At 43.5% G+C, this 20,673-nt stretch overlaps 1 protein-coding gene across 2 annotated transcripts in view; it reads left to right on the top strand.

Annotated features, from left to right (window-relative positions):
- Positions 1-18,811, top strand: part of POGLUT2 (protein O-glucosyltransferase 2) — a 637,125-nt gene extending 618,314 nt beyond the window's left edge. For both annotated transcript variants that reach the window (XM_069639036.1, XM_069639037.1), the window contains one exon: positions 18,307-18,811. In XM_069639036.1, coding sequence (XP_069495137.1) covers positions 18,307-18,324 — 18 coding nt within the window. In that variant the 3' untranslated portion in view covers positions 18,325-18,811. The remainder of the gene's footprint in view (positions 1-18,306) is intronic.
- The last annotated feature ends 1,862 nt before the right edge of the window (positions 18,812-20,673 follow it).

Below are 20,673 nucleotides of genomic sequence, written 5' to 3'. Positions count from 1 at the left end.
GGGTCTCACTAGGTTAGGAAATTCAGCCTAAACAGAGAATTCTCCCTAACAAGGTGGTAGACATGAACTCACAGTAATGACAGTCGGCGCGCGAGTGAATTCGGTGAAGTGGTTACCGTGGGCGTGACATGCAGTCAGTGTAGTTCAAGGGGTGTTCTGAGTTTGCTTATGTTATCGGCGGGCGGGCCAGAATCCCATACACGGTACGTTACTCTAGTAAGGGTTCATGGATTGTGTTAAAGGCAGATTCTCCACGGCTGCGTGCGCGGGGCGTCTCGAGTCATATATACGGGTGGTGGTGGCAGTTAGACAAGTGTAAGCAATGGCTGTTCGGCGTGAATAAGGGGCTATGACCTTTTCAGATATGGATATCAGGTGCCGTAATAGTAATAAGCGGAGGTGATGTACCTTTTCAAATGACGGGACAAGGGGGTGGTTTGCGCTGCGCTCACATGCTCAGAACAAGGCCTTATCTCGGCGGGCCTTACCGGAGGTGGGCCGGCTTCCGCCTACCAGCAGTAGGGTGAATTCAAATGGAGCCGCATTACTAAGCAACGTGACGATGCTCCTCATGGGGAGGCGGGGCAGCCATCTTAGGTGCAGGCATCGCGTCATTTTGTGGGCTATAAACTTTTATTGTGTAACTCAAGAAACCCTATCTCCCCCTACTCCCAACAAAGGGGCTTGCCCTGCCTCAACCTAGGAAAACTTTAGTGAGCTATCAGAATGTCTGTCAAAAATAAATGTCCTCCGTCAGAAACCAACTAATCTAACGCCAACACTATAAACAAGTCTTTTAACTAGAGTGAAGTTCGTTTTTCCTTCACCTGGAGAATGACAGCTTCAGTCTTCTTCTAGAAGGAACTCCTTCAATGTCCCATCCCACAGGATCAAAGCAGGGTTCGAAAATTGGCATTGGAGAAGCAGGAGCTACAAGCAGCTCCTGGGTATCCAGCAGCAACCGGTCACTATGAGTTATCACTGGGGAACGAGGAGCTAGTACATAGTGTCTTGCAAATCTAACTTTAACATAAAATGAAAACTTATAATTGTATCCATTATTTATAACCAATTGTGCTTTAAATGTCATATAGATGTGTCCTAATGTTTCTTTTTAGATTGTCCCAAATGCACATAGTTAGGTTCACATAGTTGTTTTTGTTCAGCATCAGTTGGGCTGGGGAGGAAAAAGTAGCTCCTGGTAACTTGGTTCTAGGCTATAAGCAGGAGCTAAATAGCCACCAGCTCCCCACAATTTCATACTCTGGTAGGTAATGACTCCCTCTCCTGGTCCTTCTATACAATTTTTCCACAGTGGCCTTTAAGCACTCTTGTAGAAAACTTGGTTTAGTCTCTTTAACTTCTTGTAGGAAATAGAAATGGTCATAGCCTTATTTGACTTCCATTTAACTCTGATGATGGATATCTTTTCCAAGGTTCTGTACATGTTTCTTATATGCCTCTCTACTGGTTTCTATATCGTAATGAGGGGATTGTTTCCCAAAGCTCTCACTCTTCAATGATGTTAGTTGGGCCACAGCGACAAGGGAGACCACTCCTAATACCTTCAGTTTTGGTGAATCATTGTGAGGAGGGAGATGGCTCCTGTTCCACTCCACTCCACTCTGCTTGTGCAGAGGTATTGGGTGGACGACTGCAATGAGGGTAATGACTCCCGACAGTCTGCTTGATCAGTGGTATTGGATAAACCATAGTGACGAGGGAGAGGACTCCCTTTGCACTTTGCTTGAGCAGTCATATTGGATTGGCCACTGTGATGGAGGAGATGACTCCCGGTGCCCTCTGTTTAAGTTGGGCCTCTTCCTGGACCACACACTGTCTTCCCGATGTTCCCATTAATTGCTGTATCTTGGGAACAGAGCTCTGGTTCTTCACGGGGTCGCGGAGGCCTCCTCCTTGCTTCCTGCGCTTCTCAGCCGCACGTTGGTGGTCTTGGTGTAAATTCTGAACCCGGCGGTCCACCTTTCTGTGATCACGTCACCACCCAGTGAGTGGCCTCCCTGCCAGTTCCAGTGAGGTTGCATCAACGTCCGGTTCTTAGGGTGCCTCTCCTGGAGAGGCGCAACAACTTCAGCTGCACCGTTCTGAGTTTGAACTTACCTGGTCTCGTTTGCATACTCCTGGCTTCCTGCAGTGAGATCTCCTTAGTCTGTTCCTGCTTCCTTCTTTATACAGTTGACTCCGCCCTGGCATACCATCAACACCATCTTTGGGAATCACTCTTCATTCCTCCATTGAGCCACCTTTTTGCAGTACTTGGCTGGCTTTGCATATGGTTCTACCATATGCTTTTCATGTTCTTCTTGGTCGCAGTATGTTTTACATTTGTTAGTCATGGCTTTAGAAGAACCCTTAGTTTCCCTCTCAACGGTGGGGGGAAAGGAAGGGAGACCATGAGGGTAGGGTGTTATGGGTCAGTGTGTAAGAGAGGCTTCCTCCCCCATTCCCCCCAGATGGACGTTCTGATCCCCAGGTGGGGCGTCCCTCCCCATGAGGTCTTCCCACATAGTCCCCCAGTGGTAATATCGGGTAGCAGCCTCACGTTTGGTTGCTTCCCTGGTGTCAGGTTAAGTTGTCGTGTTGTGGCAGCAGTGGCATCTAACTTACTGAGTCCAATTCTAGTGTGGCTAAATTCAAGGCAGCATTATCTAGCCCATTGCAGTTCTAGTGTGGGTAGATGCAGTAGCAATGTTATCTAAACCATTACAATTCTAGTGTGGCTAAATTCAAGCACAGCTGGATTTAAAACTGTGATAAACTTCAGAGCACTGCTAGATTCAGGCAACATTCTAGGTGTAGTATTAAAACTATTGGCACGATTTCAGAAGTACAGCACGGGCAGTGCACCCTATTCTTCCTACCGTACCTAATAGTGGCAGTAGGCTGGCGATGGGTTGGCAGGGTAACCAGGGCTAACAGGCAAACATGCAGTGGAGGTGCCCTTTGCTGGCTGCCTTGAGACTCACTGCTAAGACTACTTCCTGGTATGTTAGGCCAATCAGGGAGGGGGTGGGCAGGAGTGGGGTAGGGGGAGGAATGGAGGGAGAGGTAGGCTGAGAGAATGCAGATTGTGCTGAATTCAAATGGGGCCAGCTGGAATGTAAGGCTGCTTCTTACCAGTTGCGGATTCTTATCAGGAGAGCTGGAAGGCAAGGAGCTTTAATCACGAACGCTGAGGGCACAAAGAGCGCTTCTCGAGTAGTGTTTCAGGGATAATGCTGCTTCCTGGTATGTTAGGCAATCAGGGACGGGGTGGGCAGGAGTGTGGTGGAGATATGGGCAGAGAGAGGAACGGAGAAAGAAGGAGGCAGATAGAGCACGGATGGTGCTGGATCCAAGCAGGGCTAGCCGCATTGGGGTTAGAATCCCGTGATGGAAATGTTAGAGGGAGAAAAGGCTGATGATTATTTTTCCAAAATAAACTTTGGTATTTCTTCCCTGAACATTTCTGACTTGGCCCCGGTCCCCTACTTACCTTTCGACGGCACACTTCCCTGTGTGCCACCGACTCGCTATGTCCCTGCGACGCCTGTTCCTTTTCACTTCCGTGATCGGCAACCAGCGCCACAGGGTCCATCCCCCTTTTTTAAATGTTTTTATTTTTTTAATTACTTTTTGGGATTGGCTGCGGGGGCCACCACCCGCAACCCCTGCTCACAATGTAGTGAAAAAGGGTGCGCCCCCGCAGCCCTTAGCACTGAATGGGGGATTTGGTCGAACTTTTCGTCTGTTCGGAATGTTCGAACGGCTGAAATTCGGCCAAATCTCCCATTCTGGCTTTTTTTTTTTTTTTTGCAGGCTTTTTGGACGTTTCTGAGCTAGCCAGAATGCAAGGCAGCTTCTTGCCATTCGCGGATTCTTATCAAAAGGGGGACTTGGTGGAGTTCCAAGAGACTCACATACAAAGAATGGACAGAAGTAAACGTTGTTTGCGTCAATACCCTTTGATACTGCAGGCAAAAGCTGAAGGTAAGGTGGCAGGGGCCTTATCACTTTTAGAAGAGGTATCTCAATTAAAGTAATTTGCTCAAAGACCCATAAGGATGGCAGATACACCTTCTCCATTTTGCAACTGGGCGATAGTTAGCTGACAGTGGCCTCTGTGTATGCCCCTAATTTAGGTCCGGAAGGCTTTTTGAAAAACACTCTTTGGCTATTGGCAGAGTTTGCAGAAGGGGACATATTAATGCTAGGAGACCTCAACATAGCATGGGACCCTGTACGAGATCGCAGTACACAAATGCGTTACACTTAACCCCCGCCCTCTAGAGCTCTACAACAGAAATTCAAACAACTTTCCCTGGGCTGCCCCTGGGATAGACAGGGGGTTTACATACTACTTGCATGTGCATCAAACATTTTCGTGTATTGATTATGTCTGGGTCTCGGTTCCACTTCTGGGTAACAGGACACAAACAATAACAATTTCAGTTCACGCGCCAATTACTTTTGATATGACTCGGAAGGATAGCTCAAGGGCAAGGTGCTCACCTTGGAAGCAAGACGCGGAGCAACACATGTGTGATCCCTGGGTCAGAGCTTAGAAACTTCTGGGTATTAAGCGTGTTATAAATATCATATCATGACGGTCCTGAAAGAAAGGCCTTGCTTATGGACATGGAAATTTACATTAAGGTTACTCCAAGATCAGGTTATTAGGGCAAACATGGCAGAACACATCAGACTTTTTTAAAATTAATGAAAAAGGGGACATAGCGACACAGGTGGTCTTGGATGCCTTTAAAGCTACAATGAGATGGGTCCTCATAGCGGAAGAAGCTATAAAACAGAAGCAGAAGGTGGCACTAGAAATAGAGCTGGCTGGAGGCGGAAGTTCAACAGGTGCTCTCGCAGATGGAAACAAATACGGGCCCAAAGTTACAAAAGGCATATAGGGCCGCTGTCGGGAGGCTTAATCTCTTCCACACAAAAAAAGCAGCGAAATCCCTTCTCTAATTAAAACAAAAATATTTTCTGAAAGCTAATAAAACTGTTAGCTAATCAACTTCGCCAGCTAGTCGTCTCGCAAACTATTCAGCGGATTAAACTTCCCAATGGCGAATTCACTACAGAGACTGATCATATTATTGCACAATTTTACAAGTTTTACTCAGATCTTTATAGCTCTGACTCTCCTGACACGCAGGCTCAAGGAGATTATTTAGATACGGTCTCTTTCGAGGATTACATCGCAGGAAAGGCAGGCGTTAGAAATGGGAGTCACACCAGATGAGGTTTATCGGGTGATTTTGTGAATTACCACTGACAACATCTCCAGGTCCTTCCGGCATCTTTTTATAAAATGTAGAGTGAAATTCTAACTCCAAAATTAATAAATCTATATAATTCCTTCGAACAGTCGGAAGAGATATAACTCCTTCCATGGAAAACACAAAAATCATATTGCTCCCCAAGACGGGCAAAGACCCATGTAATTGCGGCTCTTATCGCTCGATTGCCTTAATAAATATTGATGCCTAAATCTACAAGAAAGTGTTGGCCAACAGAATGGAAGGCTTGTTACCACTGTTAATAAACCCGGACCAAACAGGTTTTATAAAACAGCGGCAGGCGCACAACAATGTACAGAGGGTGCGTCAAATTGTGCAAAAAATAAAGAGGAGGGCTATCTTTACGGTCCTTGTCTCATTTGATACAGAAAAGGCCTTCGACCGGGTCAAGTGGTGTTTTCTGTTTCGTACATTGGGAAAGTTGGTTTGTACCGAAAGTTATAGCAAAATTGAAGCCAACTATAAACCTCCCAAGGCAAAATGAATGATAAATGGGCAACTATTTCATGGTTAGGCAGGATCAGCTCAGTAAAAATGGTTACTCTCCCTGGGGTGTTAGATTTTTTTCAGGCTTTACCAATACGGGTTCCAATTACTTCTTTCCGGAGGATGCAAAGGGCGATATCTAAGTTTATCTGGAAAAACAAAAACCCCAAGAATACCCCAAGGGAATTCCAACCTACATTAATGATCCCAACCGGATTCAGTGGGTTAGGACGCCACATTTTAAGAAATACTATCACGCTGCACAAATGCGGGTTCTAAAAGAATGGTTTTGAGGGGATACAGAGAAACAATGGTTTCAAATGGAGAGGGTGCTGGGTCCCTTAGAGATGGTCTCTGGCTGCCAAGACAGCATTGTCGTCCTAGCATGCACCTTAGTGTGATCACGGGGACAGTACAGCACACGTGAGATGCAATAGTAAAACAAAATCACTTAACATATCCCTCTCCTTTTACACCCTTGTTTAATAACCCACAATGTACCCCCGCCCTTGATCCTAATGCTTTTAAAGAGTGGGAGCGAGTCGGATGTGAGAGACATGTTTTCAGGTAAAGATGTTAATCATTTATACAATGCAAACAAGAGCTTGCTCTGCGTGAAACCTCCCGGTTTCACTATTTCCAAGTCCAGCAATGGATTTTAGCCCCACATCTTAGGAAGGCTGCAGTAAGAGACTTAACTCCGTTTGAGAGATATGGCACGTCTAATCCAGGTAACAAAGCATTGATTTTGAAAATATACCTTCTATTGGTGGTCTCCAATACCAGGGAATCACTAAAGTATGTACAACATTGGCACGACACCCTAGTCGAGGTAATATCTGAGGAAGACTGGGAGGCCCTGTGGCATGAGATTCCAAAACTTACCAGGTCACTCCCAACGGAGGGAATTTTGATACAAGTTGTTGGTGCAATGGCACTACACGCCTGTTAGGTTGCGAAGAATGTTACCATCTGTCTCTGATAAATGCTGGAGGGAATGTGGGCAAGTGGGGAACTGGAAACATGTCTGGTGGAGTTGCCCAGTTACACAGCAATATTGGGAAGAAGTCAACATATGCATGGCTGAAATGTTCCCATTGAGGGCTCCTGGGACTTTAAGATCATGTCTTTTGGTGCGTATCGATAAGGACCTTAGACGATGCTCGCAACCTATTCGGAAGGCATTCGCTATATTGCAACTGTCCGAACTGCTGGGGATAGACCAATGATGAAAGAGGAAAGAACCACCACAGATTTCTGAATGGCTCTCCAAAGTTTGGAATTTTTTGGCATCGGAATCGGTAATGTCCTCTATGTAGAGAGCTTGTGATGATTTCACCAGAGACTGAAAGGCGATCCTGAACTTTTTACAAAAAGATGATATTGTTAGACACTGCCCTCAAAAGCTATGCATTTTGGGTATTGTATGAAACCCTGAACTCTGAAAAAACGGTAATGCAATCTGGTTCATACACTCGAGGTTAAATGTATGCACTCTGGTTTAGGGAAGAGAGGAGGCTGGGGGGCGCTGGGGGAAGGGCAGAGAGATGGAGGGAAAGCGGTTGGTTGTAATATTCTGAATACTTTTAATAAAAACAAATTTTAAAAAAATAAATGGGAGAGAAAAGTAAACTGATACAAATGTATGGTCTAAAAATAAATGTTTTGATGGCCTTCCTGAATTCAAGAAAGGTAGAGAGGAGTCGAATAGAATGGGAAAGAGAATTTCAACCAAAGGAGCAGCTGCTGCAAAATCCTGAGCAGAAGAAGGCACATGATTAAAACACGGCACATCGAGACATAAGGTCTTGCACTTCTAGTCAGCTTTGAACCCCTTCCCTGGAAATGAACAACTTGGCAAGGTAGAATGGTTCACCCAAAGCCACTGCCTTGTAAGTGATGCTGCAAATGTTTGAAAAGTGCACAGGAGTCATTGGGGCATTAAAGAAGTGAAACGAGGGTAGGAATTATCTGTGTGAACTTCAGTTTGTCAGAAAGTAGACCGACAAAGAAATGCAATACTTTTTTTTCAGTAGGAATGTGTATGGAGACCTCATTCCTGCCATTCAGAGAAATAAAAAGGCCTGGCCAGCAGTCCGGAAGTCTAAGGAATAAAAGGTTTAACTTTATGAAGAATAGACAACTGGAAAACAACACTGTGAAAAAGGGATATGTGATTTAAAATTCAAGCTCAAAGATTTGGCTGATGACCCCATGCAAAGGGTATGCAGAGGAAATTAATGGTGCAAGTTAGTCTTGAAAAGGTGAAAAGGAGGAAGATGCCAAAGGAAAAGTCAGCCTTAGAGAGGTTTACTTTGAGATAGAAAAGGCATCCAAACTCTGGCACAGAGAGCCCTTCAGGTGGACATGGTAAACCGGTGAAGGCACCCTAAGGTAGACCTTAATGTCTTCAGTGTACTGGTGGTAACCCACTGCTCATCCCCAACACCAGATCTAGCAGGGGTTCTATGTAGATGCTAAACAACATGGGAGATAAAATATAACCATGAGGGACACCACAAAGCATAGGCAGGGTATCTGACCAGGAGGAACCCACCTGCACAAGTTTAGACTGATCAATTAGGAATGAGGCAAACCATGCCAGGACACAACCACCCAGGCCCAGCACGCACATGGCATTGTCCAAAACCTGAAGGGTAGCAGTCTCATTTCCACAACAGAGACGGTTGGTTTCCAGATTGACTTACTTTCAAAAGCACAAGTAGGAATCCCACAATAGATTTTTTATACCCATGTGCCACTGGCACATTATTGGGTATTTTTCTATTGTTCCCAACCTATTTAACGATCACCACGCTCTGAAACTAAAAGTTTGGTTTCAGTAATTTGACAAAAAGAGGGAGAGTGCACTCCCATTGACCCACTTGAAGGTAACAGACTGCTCTACCAAAAGACTAAAATGGTCAGTGTTGGCTAAATCTTTATACACCAGCAGGTCATATCCCCTAACTGTCCACTAATTGAGACTGCTGAAAGATGATTGTGATCCATTAAGTGTAATTTTGAATTCCTGTATTTTCCTAAAATTACAAATGTATTTGTAAAGCCTGTCAAAGCATCTAATAAAAACTCCTAATTGTAAAAGATGGTTTAATGACAACTGCACAGTTCACTGTCTACGTTTCAAAATTCAGATCCTAGTAAACATCCAGTCAAACTTGCAAGGACACATTATAAGAATGAAATCGTGAGATGGAAGGCTGGGCAATTAAATGTCAAAGTATGAACAAAGTAAGTTACCAATTAGGGAACTCCCGTCCCCTGCACACTGCCTGTGGCTCTATAGCCAAATTGTTAAAAAGAAAAGTAATACAGTTTTCTTTATCTTTCCTGAGAACAATTTTTAGACATTCAATTCTTGAATTAGGTTTAGACATAGCATAGTCTGGTTATTTAGATGAAATAATGATGACATTTTCAATTTAACTTGATTGTTTAATTGGTACAGGATTCATTTTTTCAAAACAAGTTGCCCAACGCGTTTCGAGAATTAGTTCTCTTGAGGGGCTTTATTATACAATTCAACTTTTCAATCTTGTAAAAAAATAATTAGATAAAATTCTCAATTAGATAAGGATAGTAAACTCAAGATTGCTCAACATTTTTTTGTTGATTATCATATAAGATTTACATCTCACTTACAAAACATAGAGGTTTTGACCACCAGAGTCATCATAATTGTAAGTAAAAGAACCATCAAATTTCCCAGTCATACAATCATACAGTAAGGTCAATAAATGTGAATGCATCAATGAAGTACAGTAAATGAAAACACAAGGTTCTTCATCATTGGTGATAAAATTAAAGGTAAGTCTGCCAGGGTTGTTGTTTTTCTCCCCCTCACCTTGACCTCACATAACTACTTTATAAACCTATACTGATCAGTCAAGATTTGCTTTGGAGTGCTGGGTGTTAATCTACTCAATTAAATGTCAAACTCATAATCTATCCCCTGGCCCAGACTGAGATCCTAGAGACCTGTGCTATGATTTGTTGGAGGCGGGGAGGCTGTTACTAACCATTCTATGTGATGCAGTTATCACTACCCAAACTATACCGACTATTTGGAGAAGGGCTATTATTGTCCCGATTTTTAAACCGAGCGATGGATCCCTGCTGACCTCGTAGAGACCCATCTACTTATTGAATACTAACTTTAAGATCTTTGGCAGGTGTTTATTGACCAAGCTGGAACAGCGGATAGATAAAAACAACATCCTTTACTTAACTCGTCCGGCTTTCACCTGACATTGAGAACAGCAGACCAGGGACCAAATTTCTATCTTTTGGTGCCCAACTTGTAGACAGGGTCCCTGGAATAGCCCTTGTTTCCCCTATATGCACGACAGCCCAAAGAATGGGAAATGAGAGATGCCAGTCGCTGTTTGGCAACCCCCCAAGAGGGCCCTATCCAGCTGGTATCTTTGCGGATATAGGTGCTACATCACTGGACCAGGTTGACTAATGATAAATATTGAGTCAGGCTGATGTCATTAGTGACACCACGACGGAGTAACGCTAGTCACGAAGCAAACTCGCATCCCTGCTTGAAGTTACACGGACACGCACGTGCACATACGAAGAATATGCATACACAGTTCTGTAGACAGAGGACAGATACACGTACATACTGTCAGACGCCTTTTCCCTTTTACTAGTCAAACGCAGAAATGCAAGAAAGCAAGAGTTGCACAGTGCAAGCTTGCAACCGCTTATTGCAACTAACAATATGGAACTTCAGGGACGTATATGGAACCTGGAAGAGCCAAATAAAAACACCCCATTACAGGCCAAACTTTTTCTATATTGGACAAAATCACATGTGAAACTGAATATGTTGTTTGTCCTCACATGTTCCTGCCAAAAATGGTACCATAGGCATTACGAAATGTAAATTAAAGATTTGCATACAACAGCACGTACGAGCATCATCAATAGTGATGCTAATTACCCTATGGCCAAGCACTTTGCAGATTGCCACAACAAAAACATGGAGAGCTTTGGTTTCTTTGGGATTAACAAAATTGATACAGGTCCCAGAGGTGGTAACAAAGAAAAACTTTTACGACAAAAAGAGACTAGGTGCATTCTAGACTTTGAAAGCAAATTCCTGTATGGGCACAATATAGACTAAGAACTGTACACTTTTTTAGGACAATGTTGTCTGTACCACCTGGATTTTCTTCCCTCTTTTGAGTCAACAAATGTATGAATTAAGACAGAATGTTATAATTTCCGCTATAATATGCCACTGTGATTGGGAGTCAAAGTTGGACACTAATATTTTAATATTTTTTCTGATTTTTTCTGATTCCTTGGTGATTGTTTCTATCGTTTTATATTTACACGTGTGATAGTTGATATTTTTAACATGTGGTGCAGAGATGTTGGGAACTGGTGGATTTTAAGGAGCCTTAAGAAATGCAGTGGACAAAACTAGTAAAGGTGCATTTAGGTAAAGAATTGTATGATTAGGTTCCGTGCGAGATACACTGGATGCAACAGTTCAATGCATTTTGCAATGGGTAAATTCAGAAATGATTTTATGGAATAAGTATGCAACTGATAAGAATTGCTGCTATTGCACGTTGCACTTTATGGATATGTATCCACTTTGAGTCTAATGCAATTTTGCACAAAACCTACTATGCTGGTAACTGAAAGTTTCAGTGGTGATACATTGTTATGCTGACCAATACTGCTGCTACTGCACTATGCACTTTACACATTTAAGAGACAGGAACATGATCACACTCATTGCTACTGCATGATGTGGTTTCCCGATATATTGGCAATTGAGGATTCTAAGGCTTTTATATGAACAAAACCATGCTGCTAAATCGGAAAAGGTTTGGCGCTTGTCGCTATTTGCACTATGTACCTTATGGACTCATCATAATTGTTGCCACTGCACGATGTGGTCTATCGACATGTTGGCACGTAAGGATTCCAATGCATTACTTACGAAAAACATACTGCTAAATTAGAAAAAGTTTGGTGCTTGTCGCCTTTTGCACTATGCACCTTATTAATTGGAGAGCACTGAAGAAGTCACACTATCAGAATGACTGCCCTTGTAGTATGCATCATCTTGCTACCAACATATCATGGGATCCTTATGTACTCCATAGAATAAGAATTGTGCTGCCGATTGTAAGCCAAAGATGGGACAACTGGATCACTAACCAACATAGCCATTGGTGCAATATGCATTTCATGAAATACAAAGGTTTCTGAGAAAGCCAATGCTATGCTGATCAAAGAAGCTGCTAGGCGTTAATCGCACGTTGTGGCTGGGTGGCCCATAATCCTGTTAGTGCATCGTGCACTTGCTTGGTAGAACTCTGTGTCAAAATATCGTTAAATGTCTAAGTGGCCGTTTATAATTCCGTGGCAAGTTGGACATCCATATGACATTAGATTTGAAATGTCAGACACTGTGTTTTAAAAATGCACGGAATCCCTAAAACATAGGATACTCAAGCACAATTCAAAACATACGATGCATGAGGGGTACTGTTCATGTGTCTTGTGTAGTAAAGCTGCATATAAGAGTTAAAAGCACTACCTCTGTCACATTATAAGATGGCCACCATGCTTTCGCTAGACAAGATGTGCATTGGCAAAGGGAGTCGTCCTATTTTTACTAAAATCTCCAGTGTTTCCCGTATGCTCGGCACTAATGTTTTAAAACTCACTGGTTGTTGGGGGCTTGCAGTTGTGAACAAGCGGCGATATTTGCTGCGAAACGCGGTAACGCCCGAAAACGCGCACTTTTTTGCGCTATGGGAGTGCCATATTTTGATGGCCTGTAATTTCGGCCTTTTAAATTTTGCTTGCCGAGTTGCAAGGATCCAAATAAAGAAAACTTTTTTCTACCAAATGACATTTTGGAATCGGGATGCTTTATTTATCAAAACGACTGTGAAGAGTGCCACTCACTTTGCCTGATGGAAATCAGTGCCCCAAATATATATATATATATATATATATATATATACGCACACGCGCACACACACCTCTCTCTCTCTCTCTCTCTCTCTCTCTCTCTCTCTCTCTCTCTCTCTCTCTCTCTCTCTCTCTCTCTCTCTCTCTCTCTCTCTCTCTCTCTCTCTCTCTCTCTCTCTCTCTCTCTCTCTCTCTCTCTCTCTCTCTCTCTCTCTCTCCTCTGTAGCGAATTCACATGAAGCCACAGGCCTCAGAATAAGGAACGAAGAGATGCAGATTCTGCAGCATGAAGCAAAGGGTCAGTGCTCGCAACCAAGGACAAGGGCGAGTGGAACCTTCCTGGCTCTCAGGGCAGGGAGCCACCTGCAGAATAAATCCTCACTCCTTGCAGACCGAAAAGCTCAGTTTTGCTGTCCTCACCCATGTGATTCAGCCAAGCCGAACAATAGCCCTTTGCCTGTGGTGGGAAGGAAAGTGGTTTCCAGCGAAGACAGATGGAATTGTTACGTGTGTTGCCCAACAAACATTGCAACCTGCAGGCACTCTCCCAGGCTAGGTGGCTATACCAGTGGCAACAATTAGAAAATACAGTCTTTCTCATTACCTTGAGAAGGTACACTGACTGCTGTGCACAGAGCAGGATCCCAGATCTGGGGGGGATCTGCTCCAGCCTATCAGGGAGCACAAATCCTATGGTGGTGTGTAGTGAGGCATGGGGAAATGGTCATCCTGCAACCCCTCTGCTGTTTTCCTTATACATTAATAACTTAAGTGTGCTTAATAAACTGCAAGGCCTATGCACAAAGCATTGGTGGAATCCTGAGTCTACAGCGAACACCCTTTTTATCATGAGAACCCCAGAAGCACTCCAGCAGCATTGATTAGGCTGCTGGTCACATGACCAGGCCCTGCCACTCAGTTGCTCCGCCCACCTCCAATTTTCACGCCTTCCAAGCCTCTGCTTAACAACTGTACGCCAGCTCCGGGCAAACAGCCTTGAGTAGGCTGTTGGTCATGTGGCTAGGCCCTGTCACTCAGTTGCTCTGCCCACCACCTATTTAATCAGTCCTTCTTAGGCATCCTCTTCACCAGCGTCTTCAGCAAAGGATGTGCGAACACAAGGACTTCACCTGCTTGTGCCCTTTCAGGCTTGATGGGGCTAAGAGCTTGACCCGCTATCCTGCATTTCACCTACAAACGAATTACTACTACTCAACAAAAGACACCATGCATCTCCTTCCTCCACAGAACATCCTCACTCTTAATAGGGTTTGAATGGCCAAGTGCCTTGGACAGCCCGACAAGGTACCCTAGAGAACCACATCAATATTGCCCTTTCCCCATCCAACACCCACAGACCACATGTGCACACACCCTTTCATGTTGATCAATTGTCGCCGGCAGTTTCTCACGCTGAAGAGGTGGCACCTCTTCTTGTACAACAACCTTAATGCCCTATTCATCACTGAAACATGGTTTACCCCATCCTCCCCACAAGCTATTGGCGTCCTCCTACCCCAAGGCTAGTGCATCCAACATGCCGACTGGCCAGGAAGGGCAAGAGGCCGAGTGGCAATCATGCACTGGAGCAATTGACCACGCTCCATCATCCCCTATCCCAGAACAAGCTCATTTGATTCACTCGCCTGCCGGTTCCCTTTATCGCACAAGGAATCCATCACCTCATCTACAGACCACCTCACAGGAGTGACTCTTTCATTGCAGACATCTCCAACTTACTCTACTCTGCCAAATTAGCACATTCAAATAATGTCTTTCTCTGTGACTATAACATCCCAGAGCCACAGGCTGACAAGCACACTCGGAAGCACACTTTTTTTTCGCACTGACTGCTTAATGGACCTTAAGGAAATTGTGCTCTCCCACATGCACAACAAAGGCAACTACCCAGACTTGGTCTTCACATCATCTCCCTTCATCACCTGTGCAGACCCTATCCCACTTGACTGGTCTGACCACTTGTCAGACTCCCCACCACAAGGAATGCCTCGGCCTCCTGAAATTATTCAGCAACTCTCCTATGAAACTGGTGGGCACTCGTACCCCCCTAAAATCCAACCGGGCTATTACCAAACCATCCATCCCATGGTTCATCCACGATATAAATCAAAGCTCAATCACAGCCCTAGAGAAACGGTGGCGCAAAAACCATAGCTCATGTGACCTCGCCAACCTCAAATCTCTGTGTGCGCAAACTAGGATTCTGATTACCAAGGCCAAAGTTGCTGATTACTCCACCACAATTGCGGCAACCACTCTCAGGGGCAAAGTCCTCTTTGAAGTAGTAAAGCATTGTACCAAACTCTCACCTGATTCAAGGTACCAGCAGCGCAGGAAAAATGTGACAGAATGAACACATTTTTTATTGAAAAAATAGACAGAATCTGAGAGACATCTCATTGAATCAACCTCTCACAGCATTAGCATCCCCTGCACTCTGGCATGCACACTGATCCTCTGAACAGAATTCCCTCCACTCTTTACCCCGCATCTCATAAAAATTATTGCCTCCCTCAAAGCTACTTCTTACTGTGACAATATAATACTGGCCTCCATCATTAAACAGTTGATGATGGGCCCGGCGCTCAATGCCTCGCTCGCAGAAGGATCATTCCTGAACACCCTTAATACCGGTCTGATACGACCTCTTTTGTGTAAAAAAAAAAATAAAATAAAAAAAAAAAACCTTGATCCAGACAACCTAGCCAACTAGAGGCCCATTATGAACCTCCCGTTAATTGGCAAAATATTGGAAAAAGTAGCTGCAACTACTTGCCAGAATCAACTCCACTCCTAAATGACTGTAAGTCAGGATTCCGCCCAAAGTGTAGCATCGAGACAGCTACCATCCAGGTGGTGGATGATGAGCCTCAAATCATGTATAAGGGCAACTCGTTCCTCCTCGTCCTCCTTGACCTCTCGGCTGCGTTCGATACCATCGACCACTGCACCCTTCTCTCTCTCTCCTTGCATACAGGATGGGATTCTCTGACACTATCCTGAATTGGTTTACCTCCTACCTCTCAAGCAGGCTGTCCAGATGAACTCATTGCTTTCTAACCAACTCCAGCATTTCTGCAAAGTCCCCCAAGGCGCCATCCTTTCACCAGTCCTTTTTAACCTCTACATGGAGCCTTTAGGCACTCTCCTCAAAGATCCCAATATAGCCACCCACCAATGTGCAGATGATACTCAGTTGTACATGAGAGTAAATCGTGCACAGGACATCATTCGTCTGTGCAATTACCTAGCCATCATCCAGTCCCGGATGTCGACTGACTAAATCCATCCAAGACCGAATTGGTCCTCATCGGTCCGCCTGCTAAAAAACAACTTGACCAACAATGGGTCAATGATGAGCAGCTAGAAGGATTTGATCCACAACTCTCGGACTCGACAAAATCCTTAGGCTTCATCATTGACGGTAATGTGTCCTTCCTAAAACACATAGCCAAGAAGGCCCAAGTAACTTGGCTCAGAATCTCTACCCTTTGAAAAATCAAATCCTTCATCCTGCCACCGGACTACCAGACCGTAGTGCAGGTCCTTGTGGCATCGCACATTGATTGGGGAAATGCTCTCCTGGCAGGGCTCCCAGCTGCTCATGTGGCTTCCCACAAAGCAGTCTGCCACGTGCAGCATGTTTTATTATGGGAGCATGGAAATGTGGCTAAATTACCCCCATCCCTGAATTAACCCGATCCTACGCGAATTACATTGGTTTCCATTCGAAGCCAGGATACTTTACAAGACTGCGTGTATCGTCTACAAAGCAGTCACGAGTAGCACATCAGCATACCTGGCGGGTAAGCTCCACATATCTGGTGGCACACACTCCTCACGCGGCACATTGACCAGCCAGCTTGAATCACAATTTGTCTGCAAAAAGAGGACCCGCAAGCAATCCTTCTCTTGTCATGCACCCACACTCTGGAGCTCGATCCCGATGTCGGATAGGAATGCCCCCACGATTCTCCAATTTCACAAATCTCTCAAAACATGCCTCTTTAAAAAGCACCTGACCAAGAACTAATTCCAATGGACGCACATACAGATGCAGACCTCACAGTACTTTGCTACTGTTAAATGATGCCACCCCAAATGCCGGCTACTCACACTATGTACAGCGCTCTGCTGCTCTCAAGCTGGCTGTGTGCTTAAAGCAAAATAAAAAAAATCTAAATAAATAAAGTTTTTTTTTTTTTTAAATGCCCTGGATAAGTAGGTAAATACCACCAAATCAGCAATATTAATCTGCTCCATGGGCAGGACCAAAAGGTTAAGACAGACTATGACAAGCAATGATCATCCCATACCGATGGTTTACCATCATCAGCACCTAATTGGGGGTTGTATACGAATTGTTAGTTTTACAACTGTTCGAATTACAATTGACCTTTTCACAATTGACCTAACGCCAAACCCCCCAAAACCCCTATATATATATAAATAAATAAATAAATATTACCAAACAGATATACATATATATATATATATATATATATATATATATATATATATATATATATATATATATATAATTTTTACGGTCAATTGTGAAAAGTTCATTTGTGACCCTTTACATTCGAACAATTGTAAACAAACAATTTGGGTAATACCTAATTGGGTGGTCCATGCAGAGCTGAGAATGAACTTCATCCAAGAGGAAGTCTCCCTGGCACCAGGACTTCATTGGGCACGTATCTGGGGGCCAATCCACAACTAAAAACCTATTGGTGTGTCAGCATTACCGACCCGGTAATGGAACCAGGCCCAGTTTAAGGCTGTAACTCTGGCCCCCTTGGCCATTAACTAACAGGTAATGCCCATCCATTTCAGGGTTTATTGCTTAAGGTATGAACAACCAAGGATTACGTATCTATTTCAATACGCTACCTTTTGATAGTCATGAAGTATTAAATAGGTTATGAAACTATCAAGATCTATAAAGTGAAGAAGGATTTAATAGCTTGTGTGACATACTTGTCTGGTGAAGAATGAATAGCGCTGCTCTGTGGCATTTACATATATTGAACATAGGATAATTGGTTGATGTTCTGTTGGGTACGTTCAATGAAATTGTAAACGAGGTACCTGTTGATGTTAATAAGTATTTGTTATAACTTCTCAAAGTGTGAAAGATTTGCTTTTACAATAAAGGATATGCTAAATGCATATAAAATGGCATGACAACTATATATGTATATTAGTGCAGAGGAAAGCCAGGGGGTGCAAAGACAATACAGGGGGCAAGGGGATGGACAGGGTGTTGGGGCTTCCTCCTCCTCTTATAAAAGACAAAAATGACATGGTAAAGGTGAAATTGACACGACCAAACAGTCACTATAAATTTGGTGGAGATGAAAGGCACTAGCAGACATGTGTGTTTTCTTGTATTTCAGCAGCATATCTGCTCTAAAGGTATATGTCTGACTCTTAGTACACATACAGCACTAACGGAAATGTATGAGTAGTTGAAACTACACATTTAAATACTTTTTCTTTCCTTTTTTTACAGGCTAAAGATGAACTTTAAGATGAAGAAACTGATACGTTGATGACTTAGGTTCTTTTATTTTCGCCATCCATGCAATATGTTGAAGATTGTTGAAAACATACCGTTTTTTACGCTCCTCGAGTATTTATCCATGTCAAATGATTCACCGTTCAGTATGCTTAAATGCAATATTTTGGGCTTTTGCTCTTGCACCTTAATATACACTGATCTAAAACAATGTTTTTTATTGACTTGCAAATTATGTGATTGAATGTATGTAACCGAAAAGAGATGTAAATAGTTCCTTTAAAATATTATGCATTCCAATCATTACTGCATAGCCACATGTAAAAAGTTTATGGCAAAGCAATGCAGGTCTAGACTGTGATTGTCATCTATACTTCTGTTGAGTGGACTACTTTTTGATAATCTCGAATTAGGGCTAGAAGCGATGGCAGAGAAAAAGAGCCAAAAAGGTGGTTTCTCAATATTAGGTCTTTATTGAATTAAAGGAATTGGTTGCATATTTTTGTTGTCAAAAAGGGGCAGTGACATACCTCTCAACCTTTTCTATCACCAGAGTGGGTGAAAACAAAAGATTTACTATTTGGCGGGTGAGAGCCCATTGAATTGCCTGGACGACTTTGGAGCTTGGTGGGTGAGTGAACGTATTCCAATGTGGGTGACACCTGCCCAAAATGTGTGTGTCACAACTGCAGTGGTCAGTCGGCTTGGACACCATGTTCTGTCATGATTACTGCCGTAGATAGAATACCCCTTATTTCCACAGAAAGCTTATTCAGTGTTTGAGTTCTCATGGGGTGGGGTGCTGGTATTATCTTGAATACCTTTTTTTTTTGGTTCGTAATAAAACCATGATCTTTTATGGGTTTTGCATAAGAAGGCAAGTTAATGGTTCCTTTTGCGTGAGCCAGATAGAATAGCTAACAACCTTTGTCTTCTCCACCTCCAAAAAACAAAATGGGGATTATCACTAACAATCCTAAAGGTTTACATCTTCAACACCAAAACTATACCACGATCATCAAACACAAAGATGCCTAGAGGAAAAAGAATTCACCACTTGAATCAATCATCTGTCACTAAACTAATGCTGTCCCTAAATTGGAAGCACTCTACTGTCCCTGGAGAGAAGAACTGTCCCTGGGCAAATGGTGGTGCAGCGCCTATTTAAAAGACAAGGAGAAGAAAAACATCTCCCACCACTAAACTACAGCTAGCAATCAGTGATCCCAATGTATGCATGTACTAATGAAGTAGATGCAGCTTAAATGCACTGTTAAAAGCACCTTGTGTTCACAGGGCTTGAACAAAAACTGTCCCGGAACTCAACACTAGAACATTCCAATGGGGATTTACATATTTATTCACCCACACTAAAGTGAGCCTGGTGTGTATTAAGCCAAACTAGTAAACACCAAGTGTCAGAGAACAAGCGCCAAAACACAACACATAGTTATATTGGTATCCTAACTTAATAAAAGGATATCGACTTAAACAAGGGTCGCCGGGTTTTGATGACATATGTATCAATTCGTCTTCTTCAGGATCAAGGAAATAGTACTGCCTACTTCAAAGAGGTCCTCACTGTCCTTATTAACTGAGGCATAAGACATTGAGTAGCCTACAAAAGGGACAAAAAAAAAGGCACTTATCCATATTGAAGCCCAAACCTAGCTTATCTGCGAGTGAATTGCAACGGATATCCAATAACTGCTACCTACATGCACCGGACTGGATCCCCAACCTCCAGTCCTCCCTGCAGACCTTTTTGTTTATTCTTGTAGGTTACAGTGTGTGTTGTGTTTTGGTGTTTGTCTGACACTGGGTGTTTAATAGTTAGGTTTAATTTCCTGCCTTTTGTGGCACCAAAGAGTGCGTTAAAGCTTGGCCCTTATAGGTCATAATAGAATGGACATGTGAGGAGGAGGGCACATGTCAGACCTCGAGGAAGCTATCAGAAGGGGAACTGATGCAGAGAGATTTCTCCCAGAACATGGCAATCCATCACAGACCTCTCGTCATAGTGCCCATGGAGAATATGCCTCAAAACTGGGTGCTGACCCCTGTAGAAATGACACCAAATATAAATCAAAACACACAGAAGTATGTAGGATGTATAAACACAGCAGAGGGAAGCCAAAACTGCAGGTGCTGAAAGACACACAATCCCACAGCACCCATGCAAAATCTTTCACTCCCGAGACATGTCCCGTGAACAGACACTCGTACACACACAAGTTTCAATGCCTGTGACTTCAATGCTTACACCCTGCGTCTAAACTGGGTTTAAGCTTGACATCCCATTGAACCCTAGGATATTTAGGAGGTAGAATCATCCTCTTGTACATGGGCCCTATTGCAAGG

Source organism: Ambystoma mexicanum, chromosome 7q (assembly GCF_040938575.1).
Source record: "Ambystoma mexicanum isolate Mex_15411 chromosome 7q, UKY_AmexF1_1, whole genome shotgun sequence".
Lineage (NCBI taxonomy): Eukaryota > Metazoa > Chordata > Amphibia > Caudata > Ambystomatidae > Ambystoma > Ambystoma mexicanum.
The sequence above is the reverse complement of the archived record's forward strand: the minus strand, read 5'-3'. Positions and strand labels throughout refer to the sequence as shown.